Source organism: Microtus pennsylvanicus, chromosome 10 (genome assembly GCF_037038515.1).
Source record: "Microtus pennsylvanicus isolate mMicPen1 chromosome 10, mMicPen1.hap1, whole genome shotgun sequence".
Lineage (NCBI taxonomy): Eukaryota > Metazoa > Chordata > Mammalia > Rodentia > Cricetidae > Microtus > Microtus pennsylvanicus.
This window is the reverse complement of record NC_134588.1, coordinates 29,479,927-29,505,924: the sequence shown is the minus strand read 5'-3', so window position 1 is coordinate 29,505,924 and position 25,998 is coordinate 29,479,927. Positions and strand designations below refer to the sequence as shown.

Below are 25,998 nucleotides of genomic sequence, written 5' to 3'. Positions count from 1 at the left end.
TCATAGTTAGGCCTGGACCTATCACATTGCAGCCTCTGTGAAATCATCGACGTTCTAATCAGTCTGTGATCAAGCCAGTATGTCTTCCTCCCAGAGACTTCCAGGCACCATTGCAATGGCCATGCTACAATCTTGTGCTCCCACAGCCAAGCTGCGTTTGGAGACCAGAGGACAAGCCTGTGGATTCCAGGGAGAGAACTCATGCCATGGGGTTGGCATAGGGTTGGCAGCAAGGGCGTGTACTCACTAAGGCATCTTGCTGGCTGTACACAGACTGTTTTCTTTTAAAGAGCTGTTTGCCTTTACTCTATGTGTGTTTGCATCATGAGTGTGCCTGGGACCTGTGGAGACTAGACAAAGGGTGTTGAGTCCCCCGGAACTGAAGCTGCAGGTGGTTGTGGGCCACTTGATGTGGGTGCTAGAAACTAAATCAGGGTCTTTTTTATAAAAGAGCAGAAAGGGCTCTTAACCACTGAGTCATCTTTCCAGCCCACATACTGTTCAATATATTAAACAGAATGTATTTCTTTGGCAGAACAATATATGGAGAAACAGCTGTTGGAAGCTTCTTGGACTTCACATGGTGGGCTACATCATCCAGAGATGAGCATCATCAGCTATCTGGGGAAAAATGTAAACCAAAAGCCAGGAGGCACACGCCTTCAATCCCAGCACTCGGAAGGCTGAGGCTGGATGTATCTGTGAGCTGGCTATCAGTCAGGGCTCATGGGAGACCATTTCAAAAAACAAACACAAGCAAATGTTAGCATTACCACATCGATTTTACTTTTGGTACGTGCCCAAGAGAACTGAAGTATAGGCTCACCCCAAATTTTCCCATGAATGTTCCAGAAGCATTGTGCAAAATAGCTCAATGCCCAGCCCAGTATGGTGGTGCAGATCTGTAATCCCTATACTTGGGAAGTGGAGGCAGGAGGATCAGGAGTTCAAGACCACACTAAAGTACATAGTAAATTTGAGGTCAGCTTGGGCTACATGAGACTAGTCTCAGAAAACCACTGACAACAAAAATAGTCCAAAATAGAAACAATTCAAATATCTACCAACTGATAAATATATAAACAAATATGATATTCATTTGATGATGTGCCACGCAATGCATTTGCATTGCTGTTACCACATACCTGACATGAAGAACTTAAAGGAAGGTAAAATTGGGGGGCCGTGCAAACAGAGAGTCTGGTGGCAGCATCATCCCTGTCGCTCTGGGCCTGTGGGGAGGCAGAGCCTCATGCTGTGCATTGCATGACTATGATAGTGGGTACACACAGCGTGGCTGACTACAGGAAGCGGCCAGAGCAAAGCCGGATCCCCAAGGACAACCTCGAAGTGACCTAATTCCTCCAGCTAGGTCCCACCCATTTTTCACCACCTCCTAGCAATAACATCATATTTATTAATCCAACAAGTGGCTATGCTACTGTCTAGACCAGTCAGCTCCTCAGGATTCAGTCACCTCCCCAAAGCTCATCCTTTGACAACTAAACCTGTAGGGACATTCCATATTCAAAATCAAAACATTCTGCATTTGTCCCCGAAATGCTCATGGATATCTTAAAATGGAGTAAAAAAAACCCTTTAGTTTATCTCCAAGAGTTTCTGAAATCTTAAACAGTTCCAACATTATTCAAAATTGTAAGTACAACATTTCTTTGTGTCTTAAAGAAGCTAGACATTGTGGGGTGCAAGCCTTTAATCAAAGCCCTTGAGAGGTAGAGGCAGGCATATCTCTGAGTTTGAGTTCAGCCTGGTTGACAGAGTGAGTTTCAGGACAGCTGGGGCGACACAGAGAAACCTTGTCTCAACAAACCAAAAAACAAACAAACAAAACACGAAACAAAAACAAGAAATAAGTTATGTAACTCCAATGGTACAGCGGAAATAGTCCTATTCTAAAGGGGTATTGAAGAAAGGAAGACTGGGACCAAAGCAAGGAAACCCATCAGGGCAAGCATGAGATCCTGTAGGTTCTGGAATCTGGGGCACACGGCACTGTCTGAGCCCCAGTGGTGTAGCCAGCTCCACCAGCGTCACTTCCCACTTGCCGTGCACACTGCCTGGTGGCCAGGGACTCTCTTCAGCTTATGTCTCACACATCTGGCATTTCCAACATCCTGGAGATACCACTGAAGCTTACACTTTACCGTCCTAGCTTCAAAAATCTCCTTTCTAGGGCTGGAGAGATGATGGCTCAATGGCTATGAGCACTAGCTGTTCCTCTAGAGGACCCAGTTCAATTCCCAGGAACTTAACGGTGGCTCACAACCATCTATAACTTGTTTCAGGAGATCTGATCCCCCCCTTCTGGCTTTCTCAGGAACTGCAGTCACACTGTAAGCATATATGTAGGCAAAATACATATACACAGGAAAGTAAACAAATCTTAATAAGAAAGAAAGAAAAAAATTCCTTTTCACAGCTCCCTGCAGAAATCCTGACCTTGCTACACATGATCAATCTGATCTCCCAGGCTTTGAACTCTTGGTGCAAGCCTCCATGAGCTGTAACTCTTGTATTCTGTTTGTCTGCAGACTCAGTATGGTGAATGACACCAGGGTTTGCTGCCAGATCAAGTGCACACCTCTAATCCTAGCACTCAGGAGGCAGAGGCAAGCTGGTCTCTGTGAGTTCTAGGCCAACCTTGTCTACATAGTGAGTTCCAGCACAGTCAGGGATATGTAGAGAGATACCCTGTCTAAAAAGCAAACAAATTAAAAAATAAAATAAAATAAAAAACAAAACCTATATTTTCAGATTTTTTTTTAGTGGATGAAGTTCCAATATTGTGTGACTTTATTCTTGGGGAGATATGAAGAAATGTCTGCTCCCCTCAGATAGGGCACCGATGACAGGCCAAAATAAGGATACCACCAAAGTCCGTGAGCATGAATCCATTGGTTTTTATTGGGGTTACTACTAGGATATGGGTGAGGGGCTAATTGTAGGACCAGGATGACTCAAAAGCAGCTGCAGCACTAAAAGACCACCGCAGCAGGGGTGACATCCCAGGACAGCTGGGAACCACAAAAGCTCACCACACAATTACCGGCAGCTTCACAGGCCGGAGATCTCTTTCAGGCAGTCAGTTGGTCTGGGCCTTTTCCAGGCAGCTGGTCTGGTCTCTGTCTTCCTGGCTGCTTGGCTGATGTCTCTCAGCAGTCTCTCAGTCCTTACTGTTTATAAAGCCTTGGGAAGGGAAGGGCCTAGAACATTTGGTCAGTTTCAGGGACATCCTAAGAGTTCTGAGTTGTTAATTTCCTGGGGTTTAAGCCCCTCCCTTTAGAACTTCTTGAGTCTTAATGGGCTGCTTTCCAAGATGAAAGGATTTTTAATTCAGAGGAAATTGCTATGCCACAAATAAGTTTTAGATTTAAATATTCATAAACATACATATGGAATACAGAGTAGAGTAGGTATAAAATAAGACAATAATAATGCCTACTTAGCTGACTGGTGGTGGCGCTCACCTTTAATTTCCAGCACAAGAGGGGCAGCGGCAAGCAGATCTCTGAGTTCTGTAGTTGGTGTGCTTAGTTTTGCAGCCAGATTTCATGAAGTCCTAACATTTCAATCCTCCAATGAGGCTCTACTGCCCCCATGTGGTGCAGACTGCCCAAACGTCTCTGTAAAGGGATAAACGGTATATTTTAGACTTCTAGGGCTTGAGGTTCTTAGTGCTCTTGTAGAGTGAAAGTAGCCACAGATGATTCATTGAGGAAGATGTGGTTACAGCTGCAGCGGAGTTCTGGTCTGTCTGTCAGCTTCTGCAGATTCGCAGGTGTGGTTTTTTTTTTTTTGGTTTTTCGAAACAGGGTTTCTCTGTAGCTTTGGAGCCTGTCCTGGAACTAGCTCTTGTAGACCAGGCTGGTCTCGAACTCACAGAGATCCGCCTGCCTCTGCCTCCCAAGTGCTGGGATTAAAGGCGTGCGCCACCATTGCCCGGCTGCAGGTGTGGTTTTAAAAAGAGTGGAAAGACACCAGGGGAAGTAGACTCAGCGAAGTCTTAGAATTAGGGTCACCCTCAGTAGTCATAGGGAAAGCCACAGACAGGGATGTGTACTGTTTGCATTAGAAGTCAAGTGAAAGGAACACTTTGGATCCAATCAAGATCTATGGCTCCTTGAGAGAAACTCATTGGGATGAAGGTTCAATGACGCTGGAGAATCCAAGATGACCCACATGAGAACCAGAGAAGAAGTAACCAGCAGCTCTGACACTGTCTCTCTGAGTTAATTACAAAGGGAGAAAGTAAACATAGATCAAACAGATGTGTTCCAATAAAACTTTATGCAGTTAGGGGTCAGATTGGACTTGCAGTCTTTCCTTGGTTTGCTGGCCTGGAGATGAGATTTTAAATGAAAGGAAAGATGCTGTGGGATAATGCTCTTGTACACTGTAAATATTTGTCACTGATATTGGTTTAATAAAACACTGATTGGCCAGTAGCCAGGCAGGAAGTATAAGCAGGGCAACCAGTTTAGGAGAATTCTGGGAAGAGGAAAGGCAGAGATGCAGTCACCAGCAAGACACAGAGGAAGCAAGATAAAACTGCCTTATTAAGAAAAGGTATTAAGCCACGTGGCTAAACATAGAAAAGAATTATGAACTAATTTAAGTTGTAAGAGCTAGTTAGTAATAAGCCTGAGCAATAGGTCAACCAGTTTATAATTGATATAAGACTCTGTGTATTTATTTGGGACTAAACAGCTGCAGGACTGGGCAAGACAGAAACTTCCACTAACAAAATGCTTTACTTTAAGTCTGGAAATGTTTTGCCTTCTTGTGTGTCTGTTCACCATGTGCATTTTTGGTGCCTGGTGGTGGTCTTAGAGGCTGTCAGACACTCTGAAACTGGAATTATGGATAGTTGTGATTACCATGTGGGTGCTGGGAACTGAACCTGTTCAGCCCCTGGAGATGAGATTTTAAATTTTTAGGTGCCTAGAATCATTGGTGTAGGGCAGATCAATTGTCTGTTATAAAACTTCACCAAGGAGTCTATTGTGAGAATGTTAATTCAAATACTATGTCTCTGCTTATAATTAATGGTAGTTGACATATATTGAGTACATACTCTATAATAAACTAAGCTAAGAGCTTCCTGTATACTTTCTCACTTAACCTTTACAAATCTATGAATTGGGTACTATGATTCTGCCCATTTTACATATTTAGAGGGTGAGATGATGAAATTTAATTATGATAAATCACTGTTAACAGGAAGGACAATGGTTCAATATCATGGTATATTATTTGTGTTTTAATAAATAATGCTTGCCTCAAGATCAGAGTGCGAAACTAGCCACATTAGTCAGCCATATAGGCCAGCAGTGGTGGCACTCACCTTTAATCCCAGCAGCCACACTAGCTAGCCATAGAGGTCTGGTGGTGGCGGTGTATGCCTTTAATCCCAGCACTAGAGAGGAATGTAAGATGGGAGGAGACAGGAGCTCAGGATCTCAGTCTGCAGTCTGAGCTTTGGTGGAGAGCATTGCAGTCTGCAGTCACATTGAGGACAAGACCGTCCCTTTGTCTGAACCCTAGAAGAGATAAGAACTCTCTAATGACTTGGCTGCTTTGCTTTTCTGATCTTCAGCTTGAACTCCAATATCTGTCTCTGGGTTTTTATTATTCGTGCTACAGTTCAAACCCAGAAAATAGCCCTAAGGCCCCTTCACTCAGCTACTCTTTTTTTTTTAAACTGGGAAACACTTCAGCATCTAAACTTAACGATATAAGCTATTTTTAAAAACTATAAAGTTTAAATAAGGCTTACAAAGCTAGGCACAAGCACTTTTAGCTAGACTTAATTAATAAACTTTCTCTGAAGCCACCGAACTCTTACTCAGAACTGAATTCTTCTTAGACCATGTCCATTCGACAGATAACGGGAATGTGTTAAGTGACCTTGCCATTTGCTTTCTGCCTTACGGATTCTCTCAATGATGTCACCATCTGGCTCTATAGCTGCATGGTAAATTGATTTTTTTTTAGGTTATTAATGTTCATTGTCAAGGTGACAAAGCATACTGGCTTTAGATATGGGCTTGGGACACAGTCTTCTGTTTGAAACCTAATCTTGCCACTTGCAGGCTAGGACTCAACAAACACCAGCTAGTCTGTTAGCATTTTAATCTGCTGGAATGGACAGTCTCAACTATGACTCAGCTTTGTGGTCTGTCTTCATGAAGCAGAGGCAAAGAGTCATCAGGCAGGATGGAAAGCACCCACGGAGACATCTCAGCCCATTAGGTGTCGTTAAATAACAGCAGCCACAACTCAACTGTCATTACCGCTACCATAATAGCAATAGCTGATGTTTATTGGGCCCTTGCCATATGCTATTTTAAGTGCTTCTTTGTGAGTTAATGTAATCATTTTATAATTCTGTCAAGCAGGTGATATTACCTGCACAGTGTAGGGATAAAGTTACATGTATAACACGTGGCAGAGGCTTTTTTTTTCAGCCCTGAGGATCAAACCCAGGGCCATATGCTAAGCAAGTGTTCTGCCATTGAGTCCCAGCTCCAGCCCTTGGCTTTTTGAGACAAGGTCCCATGCAGACTGGCCTTAAACTCATGACCTTCTGCCTCAGAAATGCTGGGGTTACAGGGATGTACTATACCTGTAGATTTTTGACGCAAGCAAGTCTAACTTCATGACTGACACTCTGTTTAAACTTATTTTTATTTTTGAGAAGGGTCTTGTTAAGTTCTAGCCTTGAACTTGCTATGTAGAACAGGTTCCTAGAGCTCACAGAGATCCCTTGCCTCTGCCTGCTGAGTGCTAGGACTGAAGACGTGTGCCACCACTCCTCAATATACTCTTCCTTCTGAAAAGTAGGACATCGGAGGAAACAATCTGCATTTCTTTAGATTTTCATGTTACTGATGTGCCGCCAATAGAAGTTGTGCTTTGGTGGATGTCTTCAAGAACAGTTGTAGGGCCGGGCGGTGGTGGCCCATGCCTTTAATCCCAGCACTCAGGAGACAGAAGCAGGTGGATCTCTGTGAGTTTGAGGCCAGGCTGGTCTACAAGAGCTAGTTCCAGGACAGGCTCCAAAGCTACAGAGAAACCCTGTCTCGAAAAACCAAAAAAAAAAAAAAAAAAAAAAAAAGAAAGAAAGGAAGGAAGGAAGGAAGGAAGGAAGAAAAAAAGAAAGGGCCTTAAAGATACCCACATCACTATTTACTGTTAACACAAAATAAAGCACATTGCAATGCCAGGAGTATTGTGGACATATTTAGGAATACAGTACATATTAATACTTCACCTATTCACATATTGTCCTTACATTTCCTGTCTGGGTGAGAAAGACCTACTCTTCCCCTAAAAGCAGTTTAAACAACTCCCCTTAAATAGCATCTTGAGTAACTTTACAGTGTATCTTTCTAGAAAGAACCTGTAAATTTGAGTCTGACAATTAATACTAATAATCAAGGTTTGTTGCTCAAATGTGTGTGTGTGTGGGGAGGTTGGCCAGGAAACCCCAGGGATTAGCCTGTCTCTGCCTTCCCCGTGAGCCCCCATTGCCACCACCATAACCACAACCACCGCTGCTTTTTACACGGGGTTGCAGAGATGGTTCAGTTGGTAAAGTTCTTGCCAAGCACCTTTCGTGGCAAGTCATTTCCCCAGTCACCAGCTGTTGCTTTTTAATGAAAGGAGGAATAGAAGACCCAGGGAGCCTTAGTTTCTCTGAAGTGGTTAAACGAGCCTGAGGAACCTTAAGATTTTTCTCAGTCAAATTTTGAAAAAGAAAATGTGAGGGGAGTTAGAATTTCTTTCATTCCAAAGTATTAAAATGAGAGAACATTGGGACATTTCAGCTAAAATTTTGCAGTGAAAGTCTCTTGCATCTTTGATTCCCTCCAGACTCCCGGATGTGAGTTTTCAAGAGCGTCACATGAGCAGAGATCTACACGCATGAAAGCGTCATTAATTTTTAACTGGTAATGTGAGAAGAGAGGGCTCAGTACTGGCCAGCTGCATTTTGAACTCAACTACAGGCATTAATTATGTATACACGGAAAATTATTTGAAACAACTTTAGTCTATCATACCCTTGCTTTCTGTTAGAATTTTAGATAGAGTATATTATAATTATAACCAATTATTTTGTTTCAATTACCATTTCTAATTGATCCAAGCATTAACACATGATCCCTGGTGGTAGTCTGTGTCTTAATTTTGTTAAGAAGCCAGTGATTTGCTCTTAATGAACTTTTGATCAGTACTATTTAATTAAAGTGGAGTCCCCTTTGAAGTGTCTTAGAGGACGCTTTCTGGACGGATCTAGCCAGTTGGATGCGTGGGTCAAAGGATTGCTTTGTTTTTGTGAGACAGGGTTTCTCTGTGTAGCCCTGGCTGTCCTGGAACTCACTCTGTAGACCAGGCTGGTCTTGAACTAACAGAGATCCACCTGCCTCCACTTCCCGAGTGTTAGGATTAAAGGCCTGCTCCATCACCGCCCTGAAAAGGACTGTTTTTTGAGCCAGGGACTGCTACACTTTGGGAGCAGGAAGGAAATTAGAAGGATAATGACACAATTCACGACTTTACTTTTAATATAAAGGAAATATGATACTTTTTTCATCTACCCTAGAATTTGCTTGGATGATAGTGATGTAAAAACCTTTTACGAATCCCCTCTACTTTGACAATTCTGACATTTATTTACTTATTTTTTGATACAGAATCTCACGTAGCCCAGCAGGCTACGAACTGAGGATGACCTTGAACTTCCGATCTTCCCTCCTCCGCCTGCGACGTGTTGAGATTACTGGCGTTAGCCACAGGTCTTTTTTTTTTTTTTGGTTTTTTGAGACAGGGTTTCTCTGTGGCTTTGGAGCCTGTCCTGGAACTAGCGCTGTAGACCAGGCTGGTCTCGAACTCACAGAGATCCGCCTGCCTCTGCCTCCCAAGTGCTGGGATTAAAGGCGTGCGCCACCACCGCCCGGCCAGCCACAGGTCTTGATGGAGAATTTCAAAGCTTTTGTAAAAGAAATTAGAGAGAACACTTTGATATTTCCGTTCAGGTTACCTGGCATAAGTGGGAAAGAGAGAATTAAGATAACAATGTATATGCAATCTAGACGTCGAAGTGGACCTGAAGTGTAGATAAGAATCATTAGCAGGAATAATTTGATGGTTCTAATTAACGCCGGTTGGAGGAGGATCGAGTCTAGCACATCAATCTCCCAGAAAAGACTTTGAGGAACACACCCAGTTTAACTGCCCGCCTTTAGGGAATCAGCCTCAGCTATAACTGAGGGCGCCCGCCGATGACGTATCCGGGCCCGGAGGCGATTGGCTCCCCGAGATGGGAGTCGGCAGCCAACCGGGCCCAGAACCCTCGCTTATCATCGCGATAGCTGCCACCTCAGTGCGGGATGGCCGCGGAGCCGGGTGGAAGTGCTCCGCGGCTCCGGGAGCCGGCTCTCGGGGCCGAGACATGGCCTGGGGCCCCTGCCAGCTAAGCCGGCCTCACCCGGACAGTGTCGCCATGCCCAAGAGAGGAAAGCGGCTCAAGTTCCGGGCCCACGACGCCTGCTCGGGCCGAGGTGGGCGAGGGGCGGGGTCGGGCGGCAGAGGGGGTTGGGCGGCAGAGGGGGTTGGGCAGCAGGGTCGGACAGGCGAAGACTGCACCGGGAGGGGCTGGGGAGACTTTGCCCGAAGTCTGAGGTGGCCTTGGCGCTGTGCTCTGTTTCAGTGACCGTGGCGGATTATGCCAACTCGGATCCGGCGGTGGTGAGGTCTGGACGGGTCAAGAAAGCCGTGGCCAACGCTGTTCAGCAGGAAGGTAGGTTTTCGCGGATCTTTTTGGTCCCACGCCCTTAAGACAACATTAGGTGTTCTATTTTCCTTGAATTTTGCCCCGGTGTTTTTCCTGCAGCCCTTTGGGCATCTGGCCATGAGCGTGTTTGCTCTTTTCACTGTTTACTTTCTCGTGTTGAGGGTGGGATGGGTGTGTGTAGCCCTGATAGGCAGGTTCTAGAGCTGAGATATTTTATTTCCTCTTTGTATTAAAAGACAACTTTGTGACCAGGTAGGGTAGGCATTTCTTTAATCTCAGCATTGGGGAGACAGGTGAATCTCTGTGAGTTCAAGGCTAGCCTGGTTTACACAGCAGTCTATATAGTGAGATCCAGTCTCAAAAAAAAACAAAAAAACAAAAACAGCCAACCCAAAACCAACAGAATTCCACACAACATTGTGTACTCATTCTTCTTTCCCAGTTTTTGTAATTTATGTATATTTTACCATGCATGCAATTGACATCCATTACTTTGGCATATTATTTTCTTTTTGCCATGTTCGTCTAGCTTTCAAGATTTTTGCAGTTGGATTTCTGTGACATAAAACACAAATCTCCAGTGCAGGGGCAGGCCTGAATTGGATCCTGTTTCTCTTAAGCCATTGCTCCTCAGAGTGAGGTGCATGAGAATAGACTTGACCTTTTGCTTTTATTGTCTGCAGGGCTCTCAGTGTGTGAATTTTGCACCCTCCCCCGCCGAAGTGCCTGCAACTTTAGAGACAGTTTGCCGATTGCTTTCCATTTTTTTAATTATTAAAATGCTACAATTTTGCTTCAGCTTTTGTTAAAGTCCTCAGCACCCTTCCTCATTGCCTCCCTCCTCCGTGGTTGCTGAGTGTTTTTGGATGGGACCAGTGCATTTAATTCTTTCCTTTATTTCTCCTAGTGAAATCTCTTTGTGGCTTGGAAGCCTCCCAGGTTCCTGCAGAGGAGGCTCTTTCCGGGGTGGGTGAGCCGTGTGACATCATGGACAGCAGTGATGAGATGGACGTTCAGGGGGAAAGCACTCATGAAAGATCAGTCTCCAGAAAAAAGAAAAGCAAGAGACACAAAGGTATGGGCTTGCTTTCCAGAGGATTCTGAGTTCTGTCTGTGGTGTCTGATGCTGCCTTTTTCCAATGTAAGGGGAGCTCTAAGAGATGATAGTGGTATTGTACCAGTTATTGTCAGTGATAGCCCTCTTTTTCAGGATTCTAAAATTGATAGCAACGTTTATAATACTTTATTCTTTCTTAATTCTTCTAGGGAAACACACACACACATACACACGCATATACATACATATATATACATATTTCATTATATATGTATACATATGTGTGCATATGTGTACATTCTTCAGAAATTTTCCAACTTATGCTTTAAAAGGATTTTTTGGATACTTAATATGAGTGTTTGTCTACATGTATATGTATCATGTATTTTAAAGTATATAATTGAGTAGTTTTACTATTTTCTCAATTGTTCTGCTGTCTTTGAACTAAGTATAGAACATTTCCATCACTCCAGAAAGAATTGTCAAGGCTTTAGCGTCAGTGCTCCCTGCCCCCTCTAATTTCATTCTCTGTAGATGTACCTGCTGTGGACATTCCATACACATGGAATGATAACATCTTCCTTTAGGTCTGATTTCTTTCACATGGCTTAATTTGTTTAAGGTTCCCAAGTGCTGGGGTTAAAGGTGTGTGCTACCACTGCCAGGCCTAATGGTTTATTTTTACTGCCTTATGTTTGACTGTTTTGCATTATAAAGCAACTTTAGGTGAAGTTTTGGGTGGGTAAATACTTTCATTTCTAAATCGTAGTAAGTAGTCGTGCTGTTTTGGTATCTCTAGCAGCAGCATGCCAACATTGTATTAGCTCCACATTCTTGCCAACACTTACTATTTTACTTGTGAAATTATAATGGATATGAAGTAGTATCTTTAAAAAAGTAGTATCTTTATTTTTATTTACATGTATGTGTTTTAGTGAATATTTGTTGTGTATATATGCCTGCAGAGACAAGAATAGGGAGTTAGATTCCCTGTCTCTAAATTTATAGGTAGTCGTGAGTGGCCTGATGGGCACTGGGAACCAAATGGGAAGAGCAGCAAGTGTTCTTAACTGCTGAGCTATCTCTCCAGCCCCTTCATTTAAAAAAAAAAAAAGGATGTATGTGTGTACATCTATGTCTGTATTCTGGCCCATGGAGGCCAGAATGGGTGTCAGGTTCCTTGGAGCTGGGATTTCAGGCATTTGTCAGTTGCTTGATGTGATAATACCACACTGGTCCCCTGAAAGAGCAGTGTCCTGATTGAGCTTTTGTTGGTTTGTTTTTGTCAGTCTGACCCAAGGTAGAGTTATTTGGCAAGAGAGAACCCCAGTTGAGAAAATGTCCCTACCTGATTGCCCCGTGGGCAAGCCTATGGTGTGTTTTCTTGATTGATGATTAACATGGGAAGGCCTGACCCACTGTGCGTGGTGCTACCTGTCGGATGGTCCTGGCTGATGAAATGGTTCAGCTGGGAAAGGTACTTGTCCCATGCTATCTGAGTTTAGTCCCTGGGACCCACATCAGGAAGGAGAGAAGTGACACCCGTAGGTTGTCTCTGATCTCAACACATATGCTGTGACACTTGTGCCCTCACAGATACACACAGTCTGTGGCATAAATAATTAAAATGTGATTTAAAAAGCCAGGTTCATGGGATAAAACTGGACTCTCTGAACATGACGAACAATGAGGGCTGATGAGACGCCAAGGACAATGGCACGCGGTTTTGATCCAACGCAATGTACTGGCTTGGTGGGAGCCTAGCCAGTTTGGATGTTCACCTTCCTAGATATGGACGGAGGGGGGAGGACCTAAGACTTACCACAGGGCAGGGAACCCTGACTGCTCTTTGGACTGGAGAGGGAGGGGGAGAAAAGTGGGGGGAAAGGGAGAGGGGTGGGAGGAGGGGGAGAAGAATGGGAGGAGGGGGAGGGAAATGGGAGGCTGGGAGGAGGTGGAAATTTGTGTTTTTTTTTCTTTCTTTTCTTTATTCTCCTTTTATCAATAAAAAAAAAGAATCTAACAAAAAAAAAAAAAAGCCAGGTTCAGCAAGCCATGAGAAGCAAACCACTGAATAGCTCTTCTTCATGGCTTCTGTTTCTCTTCATTCTCTGACTTCCATTAGTGGCGAGCTGTGGCCTGAGAGCTGTAAGAAGAAGTGAGCCAGTTCTCTTCATGCTGCTTTGGTCATGGTGTTTACCACAGCAATGGAAACCCTGAGATGAGCAATAAGTGCTCTTCAGCTCCAGTATCTGTTTCTCTCTCTCTCTTTCTTTCTTTTTTTTTTTTTTGGACAGGGTTTCTCTGTGGCTTGGCAGCCTGTCCTGGAACTAGCTATTGTAGACCAGGCTGGCCTCGAACTCACAGAGATCTGCCTGCCTCTGCCTCCCAACTGCCTGGCTAAAACCCTTTTCTTAAATGTACAAGCTACGAGAAAATTGGAATGAATGCCTTTAGGTATATGTGTATAGTAAAACACAGAATATTGTTCTTTTTTCTGTTTCAGAAGACCTGGATGGGGCTGGAGAAGAGTATCCTATGGATATTTGGCTGTTGCTGGCTTCCTATATCCGTCCTGAGGACATTGTGAATTTTTCCCTGATTTGTAAGAATGCTTGGACTGTCACTTGCACTGCTGCCTTTTGGACCAGGTTGTACCGAAGGTGCGACCACAGACTGCCAGTGTGTTCTCTGTAGTTGATTTCATTGCTATTTGTGATTTGGAGCTGTGCCCAAGATGATGGGCTCTTTTCACTTTCTTTACCCTATGCCTTGGCATGACCCTAGCTTTGGACTTCTTGATTTCTAAGTCTTATGTTACTGATTCATGCAAGTGTTTGTCTTTCCAATGGCTACCACCATACCCTGGCTAGTGTCTGTTATTTTTTGCAAGCAGTATTACTTCAGGCCCAGAAAGAACTTAGGTTTTCCCTCAGAGGTTTATCTTATTACATGGTCAGTGAAAGTGCTGGATTTTAATGTGGGCTACAGAGCTTAGGGACCTTTCTGAACTGTTTAGCTGTGGCAGGGACGGGTGCTAAGTTATCAGGGAATAGAGAACTTCCTGAGATGTCTGACAGGGAGCCCAGTGGCTCTTCTCCAGGACAAGCTCTCTTTGAGCAACTAAAGTATATTACACTGTCTTCAGTTCAGAGGCTTGTAATTTTGAAGAGCTTGAAATAGTCCAAATTTAACCACAAAAGGTGAGAACTACAGGGTCACAAGATGAAGAAACAAAAGTCATCAATAATTTAAGGAAATGGTTGGTGATGATGATGGTATTTGTGAGAACTTGGCAAGCTAGTACCTAGCAGTGGAGTAGAACAGAGTTCCCATGGAAACCAGCGTCCCGGGGGACTGAGCAGGAGAGACAGGTTACATATTGGTAGGAGTCATGTGTCATGTTTCAGGCACTACTCGCTGGATGCTTCTCTGCCCTTGCGGCTGCGCCCAGAGTCCATGGAGAAGCTGCGCTGTCTCCGGGCATGTGTGATCCGATCTCTGTACCATATGTACGAACCATTTGCTGCTCGAATCTCCAAGAATCCAGCCATTCCGGAAAGCACTCCCAGCACACTGAAGAATTCCAAAGTAGGTGAAAATTGCTGTTGGGGTTTGGCTAATGGACTCTTGTGTGGTGGTCCTGTTCTATGGCTTGTTTGTAGCTTCCTGATGGGGAGGGCTGTTGGTCCTAACCCATTAGGGGTTAGTGTAAACTTGGAGGGTTCAGAAGTTTTGTTTCTCCTAACACATCTCTGCTGTCCTGGGCTGGTTTATGGTGTCTTTAGAACTTCCTTGTGCTTTTAGAGTATTTCTTAGTCTCGTTAGCTTATTTTTATGCACAGCACATTTGACCAGTAGATAGGTAGTTTGGCTAGGAAGAGTAGAACTTGAATGGTAGGTGTCTACTACAGTTTTCCCAGAGTGACTCAGATAGCATGAGGGACTCAACTGATTTTCTGTTTTTAATATAACCTTGGCATCTGAGATTCCACGTCATTCTTGACTTCCTTTAAGGATTCTGGTATAGACATCTTTACCTGGTAAGCCCCATGCCAGGTGCTTGCCAGGCAGGCTCTGTGGTAATTTGTTTCAGAGACTATAAAGTACTCCAATTTGTAGTTCTTAGGATTCCAAAATCTTCTGTTTCAGTCTGCTTTTATCTTAGGATACTCTGCATAGTTTATATTCATACACTGTATTCAAGTTTCTGGTTTTCTGAATAATAAGTAGGTCTATTAGTTCTTGGCCCATTTTCTCCTCCCTTTACCAAGCTAGATGAGTGTTAGTCTTTATGGTTATTTAGGCCAGTTGATGTCTTAGCCAGCTGATATTGTATAATTTTCTTATCTTTTTAATTTATTGGTAATTATCCCGACTCCATTCTGCCCACTCTAGTCCATCGCATAGCACTTCCTGTTCTCTTGTACTTTGCCTTTATGCTCATAGACATCGTATAATTCTCCTCTCCTAGTTGAGCTCTAAGCGTCTACTAATTCCAGGAATTAAAGCATTTTATTGATTTCAGGGTAACCAAGATCCCCCCTGCAACACTTATGGAGGTTTTCAGGCCCTTTGACCTAACTCTTTAGTTATAATGCTAGCTGATGGATTTAGGGCAGGAGTGTGCTGCGTGAGTAGAGTGTTACCCTGAAACGGCTTCTACTGTAATGTGAGTGGACGGTTCCCACCTCACATTTACAGTGTCTTCCTCCCTATCCGATTACCAAGGAAGGTGGTAGTCCTTACAGAGTTAACCATGCCAGGTGTGGCGCAGGGAAGCATTGATTGGGCAAACTCCTCATGCTTGACACATCTTAGCGGCTCCAGTGCACAATGCAAGGGCTACTGCTTAAATTCTAAAGTATCCATAGCTTTATATTCTTATTACTGTGTCTTTTTTTTTTAAAGTAGATTATGAAGCCAAAGTGGATTGAAAATTAACTTTTAATTCAGGTAGTGAGCACAGGCTACCTGGCCACCTCTTTTTATATTATTAAAGATCCTCTGAAGAGGACGTGGTCCTGGAGAGTGGCAGGTGCCTGGTGTATGGCCTCACCACTTAGATGCCTGTAATTGCATGGCACTCAGTTGCCACCATGCCTAAAGGAAGTTGTCCCGTTTCCCGGACACCAGCTTTTTGTATTTGATCCCCTTTCTCTCTTTTCAGTAGCATAGCTTGTGTGGGACACTGGAGCCGTTGTGATGGCAGCAGAAGTGTTTTCCCCTAAAAGCCAAGCTCATTATTTTTGATGGAGCAACAGGACGTACAGGGCATGTCTGAAGGCAGGACAGCTGGCACGGCGGACGACCCACCCCTTGTCCCCTGGGAGGTACTTCACTTCTTGTGCTTAACCCTAGCTATAGTCTGACTTCACTGAGGGGCTTGCTTTGGACTGAATTCAGCTTAGCTCATTGGTTTCCATAACAGCTGTCTGTTCCCAGAAGGTCCTGAGTGGCTTGTTCCTGTCACAGGGCTAGCCCTCCTTGCCTGCTTTGTGGCCTTGTTAACCATCTTGCCTGGTGGCTACTTGACTGCCTTTATATTTTAATGTAGAGCAGTGGCTGCTAATTCAGAGAAAATGCCCCACACTGTAGTTACATATTTTTGTCTTTAAAGATGAGAACATAGGGGTTGATCTTAGTAAGCTTCTGAGGTTGACTTGTATTGGTCCCTCTTCTTCCTGAATAGCATTGTGACTGTCTTCATGGTGCACCAGTGGCAAGTGTGGGTCTGTGGGTACCAAAGTAAACCCTCTGCATCGCAACTGTAGTTGGCTTTAGAGCTCTCAGAGATTTTTTTGCTTATTAATTTTGTTACTTAATAATGCATTTTAATGTTAGTCCCATAGTTTATTTTTGCTCTTCTTACAGTGCTTACTTTTCTGGTGCAGAAAGATTGTTGGAAACAGACAAGAACCAATGTGGGAGTTCAACTTCAAGTTCAAAAAACAGGCATGTGTCCTTTTTGTCTCTATGTTTCTCTAAATTTAATTTTATTTTTTTAAGATTGTTTATTTGGAGAGCTAGATGGCTTGGAGGGTAAGAGAGTACTGCATTTATAAAGGACCCAAGTTCTAGAGCATCTAGTACCCTCTTCTGGCCTTTTAGGGGACTGCACTTAAATGTTCAAACCACTATCTACACCCACCTTAAAACTATCCTGAAACTTGGCCGTGTATATCAGACTGGCCTCAAACTAACAGGAATCTGCCTGCATCTGTCTCTCAAGTGCACCATATCTGCCTTGTCTATCGAGTGTTTGCGTGCATGTATCCATGTGCGCCATGTGTATGCCTTGTACTTGTGTTGGCCAGAAGAAGGTGTTAGATTCCCTGGAATTGGAGTTATGGACAGTTAGCCACTATATGGGTGCTGGGAACCAAACCTGAGACCTCTTCAACAATAGCGAGGGCTCTTAACTGCTGAGGCATCTCTACGTCCTTCAGATATCTTATTTAATGAGTTTCCCTATGTCTTAGTCCTTTTGTGCTGCCGTAACAAAGTACTAGAGATTGGGTTATTTATAAAGAACAGAAATTAGTTTTCTCATGGTTCTGGGGGCCAGGAAATCCAAGATCAAGGTACTTGCATGTTCTGTGATGAGGCTCTAGTCCTTCTGTTTTCAGGATGGTGCCTTACTGAACCGTGTGTATTCTCGCATAGCTGTGGTGGAGAGCTAAAAGGGGCTGAATCCCTTTTAAAGTCCCTTACCCCCACCCTTTTGAGAAAAGGTTTCTCTGTGTGGCTCTGACTGTCCTAGAACTCACTCTGTAGATCAGACTGGCCTCAAACTCACAGAAATCTGCCTGCATCTGCCTCCTGAGTGCTGGGATTAAAGGTGTGCGCCACCACCACCTGGTTTAAAGCCCCTATTTTAATAAGAGTCTTCATCCCATTCACGAGAGAGGAGTCCTTATGATATTATCGCCTTCTAAAGGCTCCATCTCTTATGTGACAGTAGGTTAAATTTCAAAATAAATTTTGGAGGGAGTTATTTTATTTCCTTTTTTTTTTTTTTTTTTTTTTTGAGACAGGGTTTTTCTGTGTAACCTTGACTGTCCTGGAACTCACTTTGTAGATAAGGCTGTTCTCAAATCAGAGATCCACTTGCCTCTATTCCTGAATGCGGGGATTAAAGTGTTTGCCACTGTACCTGGCAGGAACTATTTTATATTGGAGGAAAAAAAATGAGCAACTTTAGGTTTTTATCCAAGATAAGCCTTGACAGATTTCCAGATTAGAGAACAGAGCTATAAAAGGTGTGTGTGTGTGTGTGTGTGGTGTCTGTTTATATGTGTGTCTGGTGTCTATGTATATATATGTCTGGTGTCTGTGTGTATATGTGTGTGTATCTGGTGTGTATGTGTGTGTGTGTCTGGTATCTGTGTATGTGTGTGTCTGGTGTGTATGTGTGTGTGTGTCTGGTGTCTGTGTGTGTATGTGTGTGTCTGGTGTCTCTGTGTATGTGTGTTTGGTGTCTATGTGTGTATATATATATATATGTCTGGTGTCTGGAATGTATGTGTGTCTGGTGTCTGTATATGTGTGTGTGTGTGTGTGTCTGGTATCTGTGTGTGTGTCTGGTGTCTGTATATGTGTGTCTGGTGTGTATGTGTGTGTGTCTGATGTCTGTATATATGTGTCTGGTGTGTATGTGTGTGTGTCTGGTGTCTGTATATGTATGTTTGGTGTCTCTGTGTGTATGTGTGTTTGGTGTCTGTGTATATGTAGTTTTGGCTCAGGAGATAAAATACCTGTTACAAGCATGAGGATCTGAATTGGCTACCCAAGCCCATAAAAAAACTGATGTGGCCATATGCTTTTGTAAACCCAGTGCTGGGCAGATAGAAATGGACAGAGTGCTGGAGCTCACTGGCTTTCAGATGCACTTACACACACATCTACCCTCACACATCCACCCCCACTCACGTTTTGTGGGCAGCTAAGGAAAATTAAATATGCATAATAACTTAGTCACTGTTCTATTGCTGTGAAGAGACACCATGACATTGCAGTTCTTATAAACAAAAGCATTTACTTGGGGCTGGCTTACAGGTCAAAAGTTTAGTCCATTATTATTATGGTGGAAAGCATGCTAGCATGCAGGCAGACATAATGCTGGAGAAGTAATGTGCGAGTTCTCCATCTGGATCTCAGGCAGCAGGGAGAGAGACACTAAGCTTGGCTTGGGCTTTTGAAACCTCAAAGCCCACCCCCCAATGCCTTAGTTAGGATTTTTATTTCTGTGATGAGCATGACCACAGCAACTCTTATAAAGAAAACATTTAATTGGGGTGGCTTGCTTACAATTTCAGAGGTTCAGTCCATTAATATGACAGGGAACATGGCAGTTTGTAGGCAGATATGGTACTAAGCTGAGAGTACTACATCTTGTAGGCAACAGGAAGTTGACTGATTCCCCTGGCAGTATCTTGAGCATAGGAAACCTCAAAGTCTACCCCCCCACAGTGACACACTTCCTCCAACAAGGCCATACTCACTGTAACAAAGCCACACCTCCTAGTAATGCTACTCTGTGAGATTATGGGGGCCAGTTGCATTCCAACTACCACACCCAGTGACACACTTCCTCCAACAGCGCCATATCTACTCCAGTAAAAGCACACCTCCTAATCCCTCCCAAGTAGTGCTGATGACCTTCCCTGATGACCAAGCCTCCCAAGTTCTGGGATTAAGGACATGTGTAATTAATTATAATTTATAAAACAAACAAACAAATAAAAAACCCAAAACAAAATGAGAGGAAGGAAAGAAGGTAAATCATGGCAGAATATTCAGTGGTAGAGCCTTTTATGTGTATACTAGTAATGTACTGAAATTATTTACAGACCCTTTTGGTTAAATACTTAAGATATCTGGGCTAGAGAGATGGGTCAGCAGGTAAAAAGGCACCTGTCACCAAGCCTGATGACCTGGTTCATTCCTAAGACCTCCATGATGAAACGAGAGAGCTGACTTCCATGAATCACACTCCGACCTCCATACACTGTTGCACATGTTCACCCACATACGTTGAGACAAACACACATGAATTAAAATGCTTTTTAAATTTGAACAATAATCATACATTGTTTTGCATCTGAGGTAATTTGGAAACACATTGCCAAATATGTGTTTATTCTGTCTACTATTGCTTGACTCTGCCTGTGATCTGGGTCACAGTAAAAATCTGTTTCTGTTTTTTTTTTTTTTCCTGTCAAACTTGTCTCTACTTAACTCACTGATGAGATGTGTATAGTTACTTATCATCTCTCTCTCTCTTTTTCTCTTTTGGTTTTCAAGACAGGGTTTCTCTACTGGGAGATGGTGGTGCACACCTTTAATCCCAACACTTGGGAGGCAGAGGCAGGCAGATCTCTGTGAGTTCGAGACCAGCCTGGTCTACAAGAGCTAGTTCCAGGACAGGCTCCAAAGCTACAGAGAAACCCTGTCTCGAAAAATCAAAAAAACAAAACAAAACGTGGTTCTCATGAAGAAATTTGGCTTTCATGAAAGTGTTTATAAGAAACTTGCAGTCTGTAATATCAATTAGATGCCTTTTTCCACTCAGGGTAAGCCCTGGCAGCAGAGAAATGGGACAGGAGACCAGAATTACTGCAGGAAATTGAATGCTGAGAGTTCCTTTAGTCCTGAGGCTGATGAATCCTGTTTTGTGGTTCCTGGAATTTGGAGGTTGATTCTGCATCTGTCCCTTCTCTGCAGCAGATATTCTTTGAAGTCTGACAAATTACATGGAATTTTGCAGTCTTTCAAACAATGGCGAGTGGCTGCAGAGCCATTTACTGTAGATGGCGGAAGTACTGTCTAAATGAAACATAAACTCATTGCTATATTCACTAATCTAAACATGCTCTTATCCTTTTTTTTTCTTTAAAAGATTTATTTATTATGTATACAGTGTTCTTCCTGCGTATATGCCTGCAATGCAGGCCAGAAGGATGCATTGTAGATGGTTGTGAGCCACCATGTCATTGCTGGAAATTGTATGTAGGACCTCTGGAAGAGCAGCCAGTGCTCTTAACCTCTGAGCCATTTCTCCAGCCCCTTTCCCTTTTCTTAATAGGTATATTGTCTTTGATCTCTGCATAGAAACTAGTATGTATAATAAGGAAGTGACAGAAAATTTTATCTCACTAACTTTAGTTTACTTAAAGAGTATACATATTTTCTCTAAGCCACTAGATTAATACTTAAGCTGCCTTAGTCCCCTAGATTAAAGAGCAAGTGTATGGAACGGCTGCAGCCACCCATTCAATATGAGGATGTTCATACCAACCCTGACCAGGACTGCTGCCTGCTACAGGTTACCACCCTCAATTTCATCTTTGTTCCTATTGTCATGGGAATGATATTTACCTTGGTAAGTGGGGATTCAGCTCTTTTATAGATTTGCATTGTATTTGTAGTTTGGAAAAGGATTTGTAGATTTAACTGTTGGGAAGAAATCTCTGAAGAATAATAAAGCCAGAAATTAAAACCAGAATAATACACAGGTATTCTTCCCCTTCAAGTGACTGTACACATACCAAAACCAAAGTAAAACTCACAAAAGAAAAAAAACCCAAACACTTCCCAGATAAAAACAAAACAAAAAGTCTGAAATCAGATTTGCATATTACAAAGACAAATATGGAGAGAAGCTAATTATATCTAAGGGTGTTTTGCCTGTCTTCTGTAAGAGAGGGAAGGATTTCCCATCTTCCTGGATGTGCAGTGATCATAATGGTTGAGAAATGATATCTTGAAGGAGCATTGAGAAACACATACGAGCACTGTCAGTACCTTGGGCGTTCATGTGCTTCCTTAATGGAATATTAAAATAGAGAACTAACTTCGTCCTTGTGATGCTCTGATTCTTTAGAACGTGGCCAAAGTTAGAGGAGTAAATCCTGTAGCTTATACTTTGCGTGTTTTAAAAATGGGGCCAGAAAGTTCATTTTATTTGCCGTTTGTCTTCTATGTGACTTATCATCAGAGATGTATGGAGTTCTTCTCTATGATGAAAAAGCTTAATTTTTTTAATGATAGGTATTATATATCATGAAGAATTTAACTAATACATAAATTTATTGGAAAGTAGATGTGACTTAGACTGCCACTCTCCTATAACCACAGTTGACCTTCTGGGGATGTTTCTAAAGTGTGTCTGTTTATATGTTCAAGTATGCATCTTCTTGTAGCCCTTTTCCCTCCTTTCATGGTAAGCCACATTGATGACCTCACTGTTAACTCATATTCTGTATATGCTGCACTAGTTCTGTATAAACTTGCATATAACTACTTGGAGGTCTTTTGGTGTATTTTCCAAAAAAAATGAGGTCAGGCTGAGGTTTCATGTATTAGGTTTCACGCTTGACTTTTTCATCAGTATCTTACCAGAATGCCATCTTTATCCTATATGTATAACACATTAAATGGCTTTGTGGTAGAATGTGTGCATATATCTTAAGTTTTTTTATCTGTAAGGCCCTTTAACACAAAGAATAAAAACCCTCATAAAAATCATCCTGAACCTTTTATATCATTACAAATGTATTGATATCATAAAAGAGATGAACCTTGAGACTGAACCAAGGTGTATTGTGTGTAGACCAAATTAAGGAGAGCCCAAAAGAAACCAAGGGTTAATTAGATACTAACCATATTTTAATTTCATTAGATGCTGACTGTGCCTTTTTCTCGTAGTTTACTATTAATGTGAGTACAGACATGCGGCATCATCGAGTGAGATTGGTGTTCCAAGATTCTCCTGTTCGTGGTGGTCAGAGTCTGCGCAGTGAACAGGGTGTGCAAGTCGTCCTGGACCCAGTACACAGTGTTCGGCTCTTTGACTGGTGGCATCCGCAGTATCCATTCTCCCTGAGAGCATAGTTACTGCTTCCCATCCCTTGGGACAGCTCCCAGTCTAGTCCGAGTCTGTAATCAGATTCTGTTGGAGGGGCAGCTGGATTGTATATCTGATTAGTGATGCACATGCTGTTGGGATCCTGGGACTCCTGTTACAGGAGGTGGAAAGGTTGAATCAAGAGGAAAAACACCTATGATTTATAAACATTTTCATGTAAAATTTGCATATTTGAAAGGAGAAACCCGGCCTCATTTTCCGTGTTAAACCCCAGTTGGTGCTGTTGAGCTTGTTCTTTATTTCATCTCAACAAAAATGGATGAGCTTGCGCCAGGGAAAAATTAGACACTTAACTTTTCAAGCAAGGAAATTTTCCCTTGTGGATTGCAGGAACCCAGAGGTTTAAAATGGTTGCTCCATTGTTGCTGCTCCTGAAATTCAAGTGAATATTTTTTCTTTTCCCTTTACCCTTCTCCAGAAATAAAGCAGGCGACAGGGTTGTCAGAATCTTACAAGACTGACTTGTGCATCTTTTAAAAAAATGTTTTTTGGATATTTATTACATGAATATTGATTGTTTTGCTGATTTTGTATTTTGGGTTTTTGCTTTACTGCATGAGACTGATAGTGATGGTAATGATTATGTGCCCCTGGTACTGTCCTAAGAGCTTTATATATTGTGTCTCTAATCCTTGTGTCTTGCAAGGTAATTGAAATCCTTCCCATGTTATGGTTGAGAAGCTGAATCATTTGAATCATTGACTTACCCAAGGCCAGAACTGCTTATCCCTGCAGAGTGAGGATTCTGACCCATGTCTTTTTTTGCTATGCCACAACTCCAAAGGCTAACCATTTTTCTTGTGGTACATAGTGTTAAAAGGGAGTGGGCAGAATGTGATAAATAAAAAAGTAAAGAATGAGTTAGTTTGACTCTTTCAGATAGACATGCATTAGCTGAAAGGTAAAACACAGTTTAGGAAGAATTGTGGTGTTTGCATTAAACTATTAGAAAGCCTTTATGCTAAAGGTCATTTTCAAAAAAAAAGCATTGCATGTTGAAACCAGCCTTAAACTAGAAGCAATTAGTGGCTTTTCTCTGCCCTGTCTGGTACTTTGCAACCTTTGTTTTTGTTTTAAAACCATCCTGTGTGCTTTCAGGAGCCTGGTCTTCTGTCTGTATGGGAACATTGGCATTCTCCTTTGGTCAGTCTCTTGCTGTCACTGGTATGCTCTGAGAAAAGGATCATGGGTGGGTTTTTGTTTATTCTTTTGCTAAGAAGAGAACCTTGTTTCCTTTTCCCACCTTGATTTGGCAGGAGGTAGGCAGTAAGACAATATCCTTACACTCAAAATTCTGAGTTAAACCCCTTGCACAGCAGTCCAGCCTCCCTGCCCCACAAAAAGGAGACTTCTTGAGACAGGGTCTTGCTACGTAGCCCAGGCTGGCCTTGAATTTAATCCTTTTACGATAGCTTCCTGGAATATTGGGAAGACAATATTCTTTAAACATAAAATTATTGTGGGGTGAAACTACTGTGAGCTAAACTGCTAAGTGAGTGTGTTGTTTTTATCACTCCCACCCATGCTCGGTAAAGAACTTTCTTAAGAAGCATCTGTTTAAGACTGCTTCTGACAGCTAGCCTTACCCCACACTGAGGTTCGGGAATACTAACGTTGGTTGATCAGAAAGTGAGCCTGGGTCAGTAAAAAAGACAACCAGAATTTGGGTACTTAACAAAAACAAACAGAAACCCAAGGGCAATGAGCCCTTTACAGATCTCTGCGATCAAAAGTTGTCTCTTTAAAGCAGAAAAAAAAAAGAAGCACAGTCTGGAGTCCTTGAAAAAAACGATGCCCTGGACAGGGGGATGTTGTCCTTGTGGGTGTGTGTCTCCCATTTAGGTTTACTTCAGGGGTAAAATAAATGTGGCTTAATAATTGTTGTCTGGCTCAACTTCTGAGTTCTTGTGCCAAACTCCATAGTATGATCATAGATACTATATTCTGCCTTTGAAGTTACTGCCTCTGCTGTTTTCATAACACATTGCCAACACTTGGTAAAGTGATTTTTCATGGTTGCCATAGCTTCAGCCTTCTCAGCATTGACTGAGTTGCCTTTTCTGGCATTGTTCATGTTTTGTTAATTACAGGATCTGAAGAGTCTCAAGGATTGCCTTTTGGTAAGCACTAGACCACCAGGAGGACAATTGAAACTTTGTAGACTCTAGGTCTAAAAACTAATAATTTTTGCTTCTTGAAATATGTATATATTTATATACATATGTTATAGATGTACATATATAGATGTATATACAAATATGCTATATATGTACATACATATACACATGTATGATATATACATGTTGTCTATATATATGTTCTTGTTCAAAGGGTCAAAAAAAGAATACAAGTTTAGCTTCTCCCAAACCCCATCGGAATTATATTTCCTTGCCTTTCTTTAAAGATGCAAAGACTATGTTGAATATATTGGGAGAAAGTGAATGAAAGGCTGTTAACTGATCCCAGCTACAGCCTTTATAGACATTGCTGTTGCAGGATGTGCATAGATCTGTAACTGCACATTGCATGTATACAGCGGTTCGTCACTGCTGGGCCCTGGTTGCTCACGCCAGCACTTGGGAGGTGGAGGTACAGACAGGTGGATCTGAGTTTGGGTCAGCCTGGTCTACAGAGTGAGTTCCAGGACAACCAGGCTATACCGGTTTACAGAGTGAGAGGGCTGCACAGAACCCTGTCTCGAACCTCCCACCCCCCAAAAAAACCAAAACCAAACAAACCCCACACCCACGACCAGTACTTCACACTTATAACAGTGCTTATGGGGTATTTGTAAAGGATTTGAGTAGGCACTGTAAGGAAACTTCACAAACCAGATGGGAAAGATACATTAATAGCCACGGGGGCAGGGAAAGGGAACAATTCAGGAAAATCGGTTTAGCTAAAATCAGAATTTTGGCATATGAGCGTGTTTTCATAGGATGTATGTATCATAGACAACACTTCATTTTATAGTAACAGTGCTAGGACAGTCACATGCCTAAAAGCAAGTCATAATTTACTGCAGCACATACTATAAGAGTAGCTGGGTTTCCAGTGTCTCCATTTAAAGACGTGTGGGAGAGAACAGGTGTGAAAGGTGACAAACGGCTGGCCATTTAGGGAAGAGGTTAGACTTGGGAAGGTGGATTCAGGGGTTAGAAGCCGTAGGCTGTGCTCTGCATTCTCAGTCCTGAG

At 42.6% G+C, this 25,998-nt stretch overlaps 1 protein-coding gene across 2 annotated transcripts; it reads left to right on the top strand.

Moving 5' to 3' along the window:
• Window positions 1-9,310: 9,310 nt before the first annotated feature.
• Window positions 9,311-24,683, top strand: Tmem183a (transmembrane protein 183A). 2 transcript variants are annotated; one of them, XM_075988029.1, is made up of 8 exons: window positions 9,311-9,584; window positions 9,734-9,823; window positions 10,725-10,892; window positions 13,381-13,537; window positions 14,285-14,465; window positions 16,749-16,829; window positions 21,103-21,258; window positions 22,584-24,683. In XM_075988029.1, the coding sequence occupies exons 1-8, from the start codon at window positions 9,344-9,346 to the stop codon at window positions 22,767-22,769; spliced, it is 1,260 nt and encodes a 419-aa protein (XP_075844144.1). In that variant the 5' UTR covers window positions 9,311-9,343; the 3' UTR covers window positions 22,770-24,683. The 2 variants fall into 2 exon arrangements, with proteins under 2 accessions (XP_075844144.1, XP_075844145.1); XM_075988030.1 differs by having other exon boundaries at window positions 9,383-9,584; window positions 13,384-13,537.
• Window positions 24,684-25,998: the final 1,315 nt, after the last annotated feature.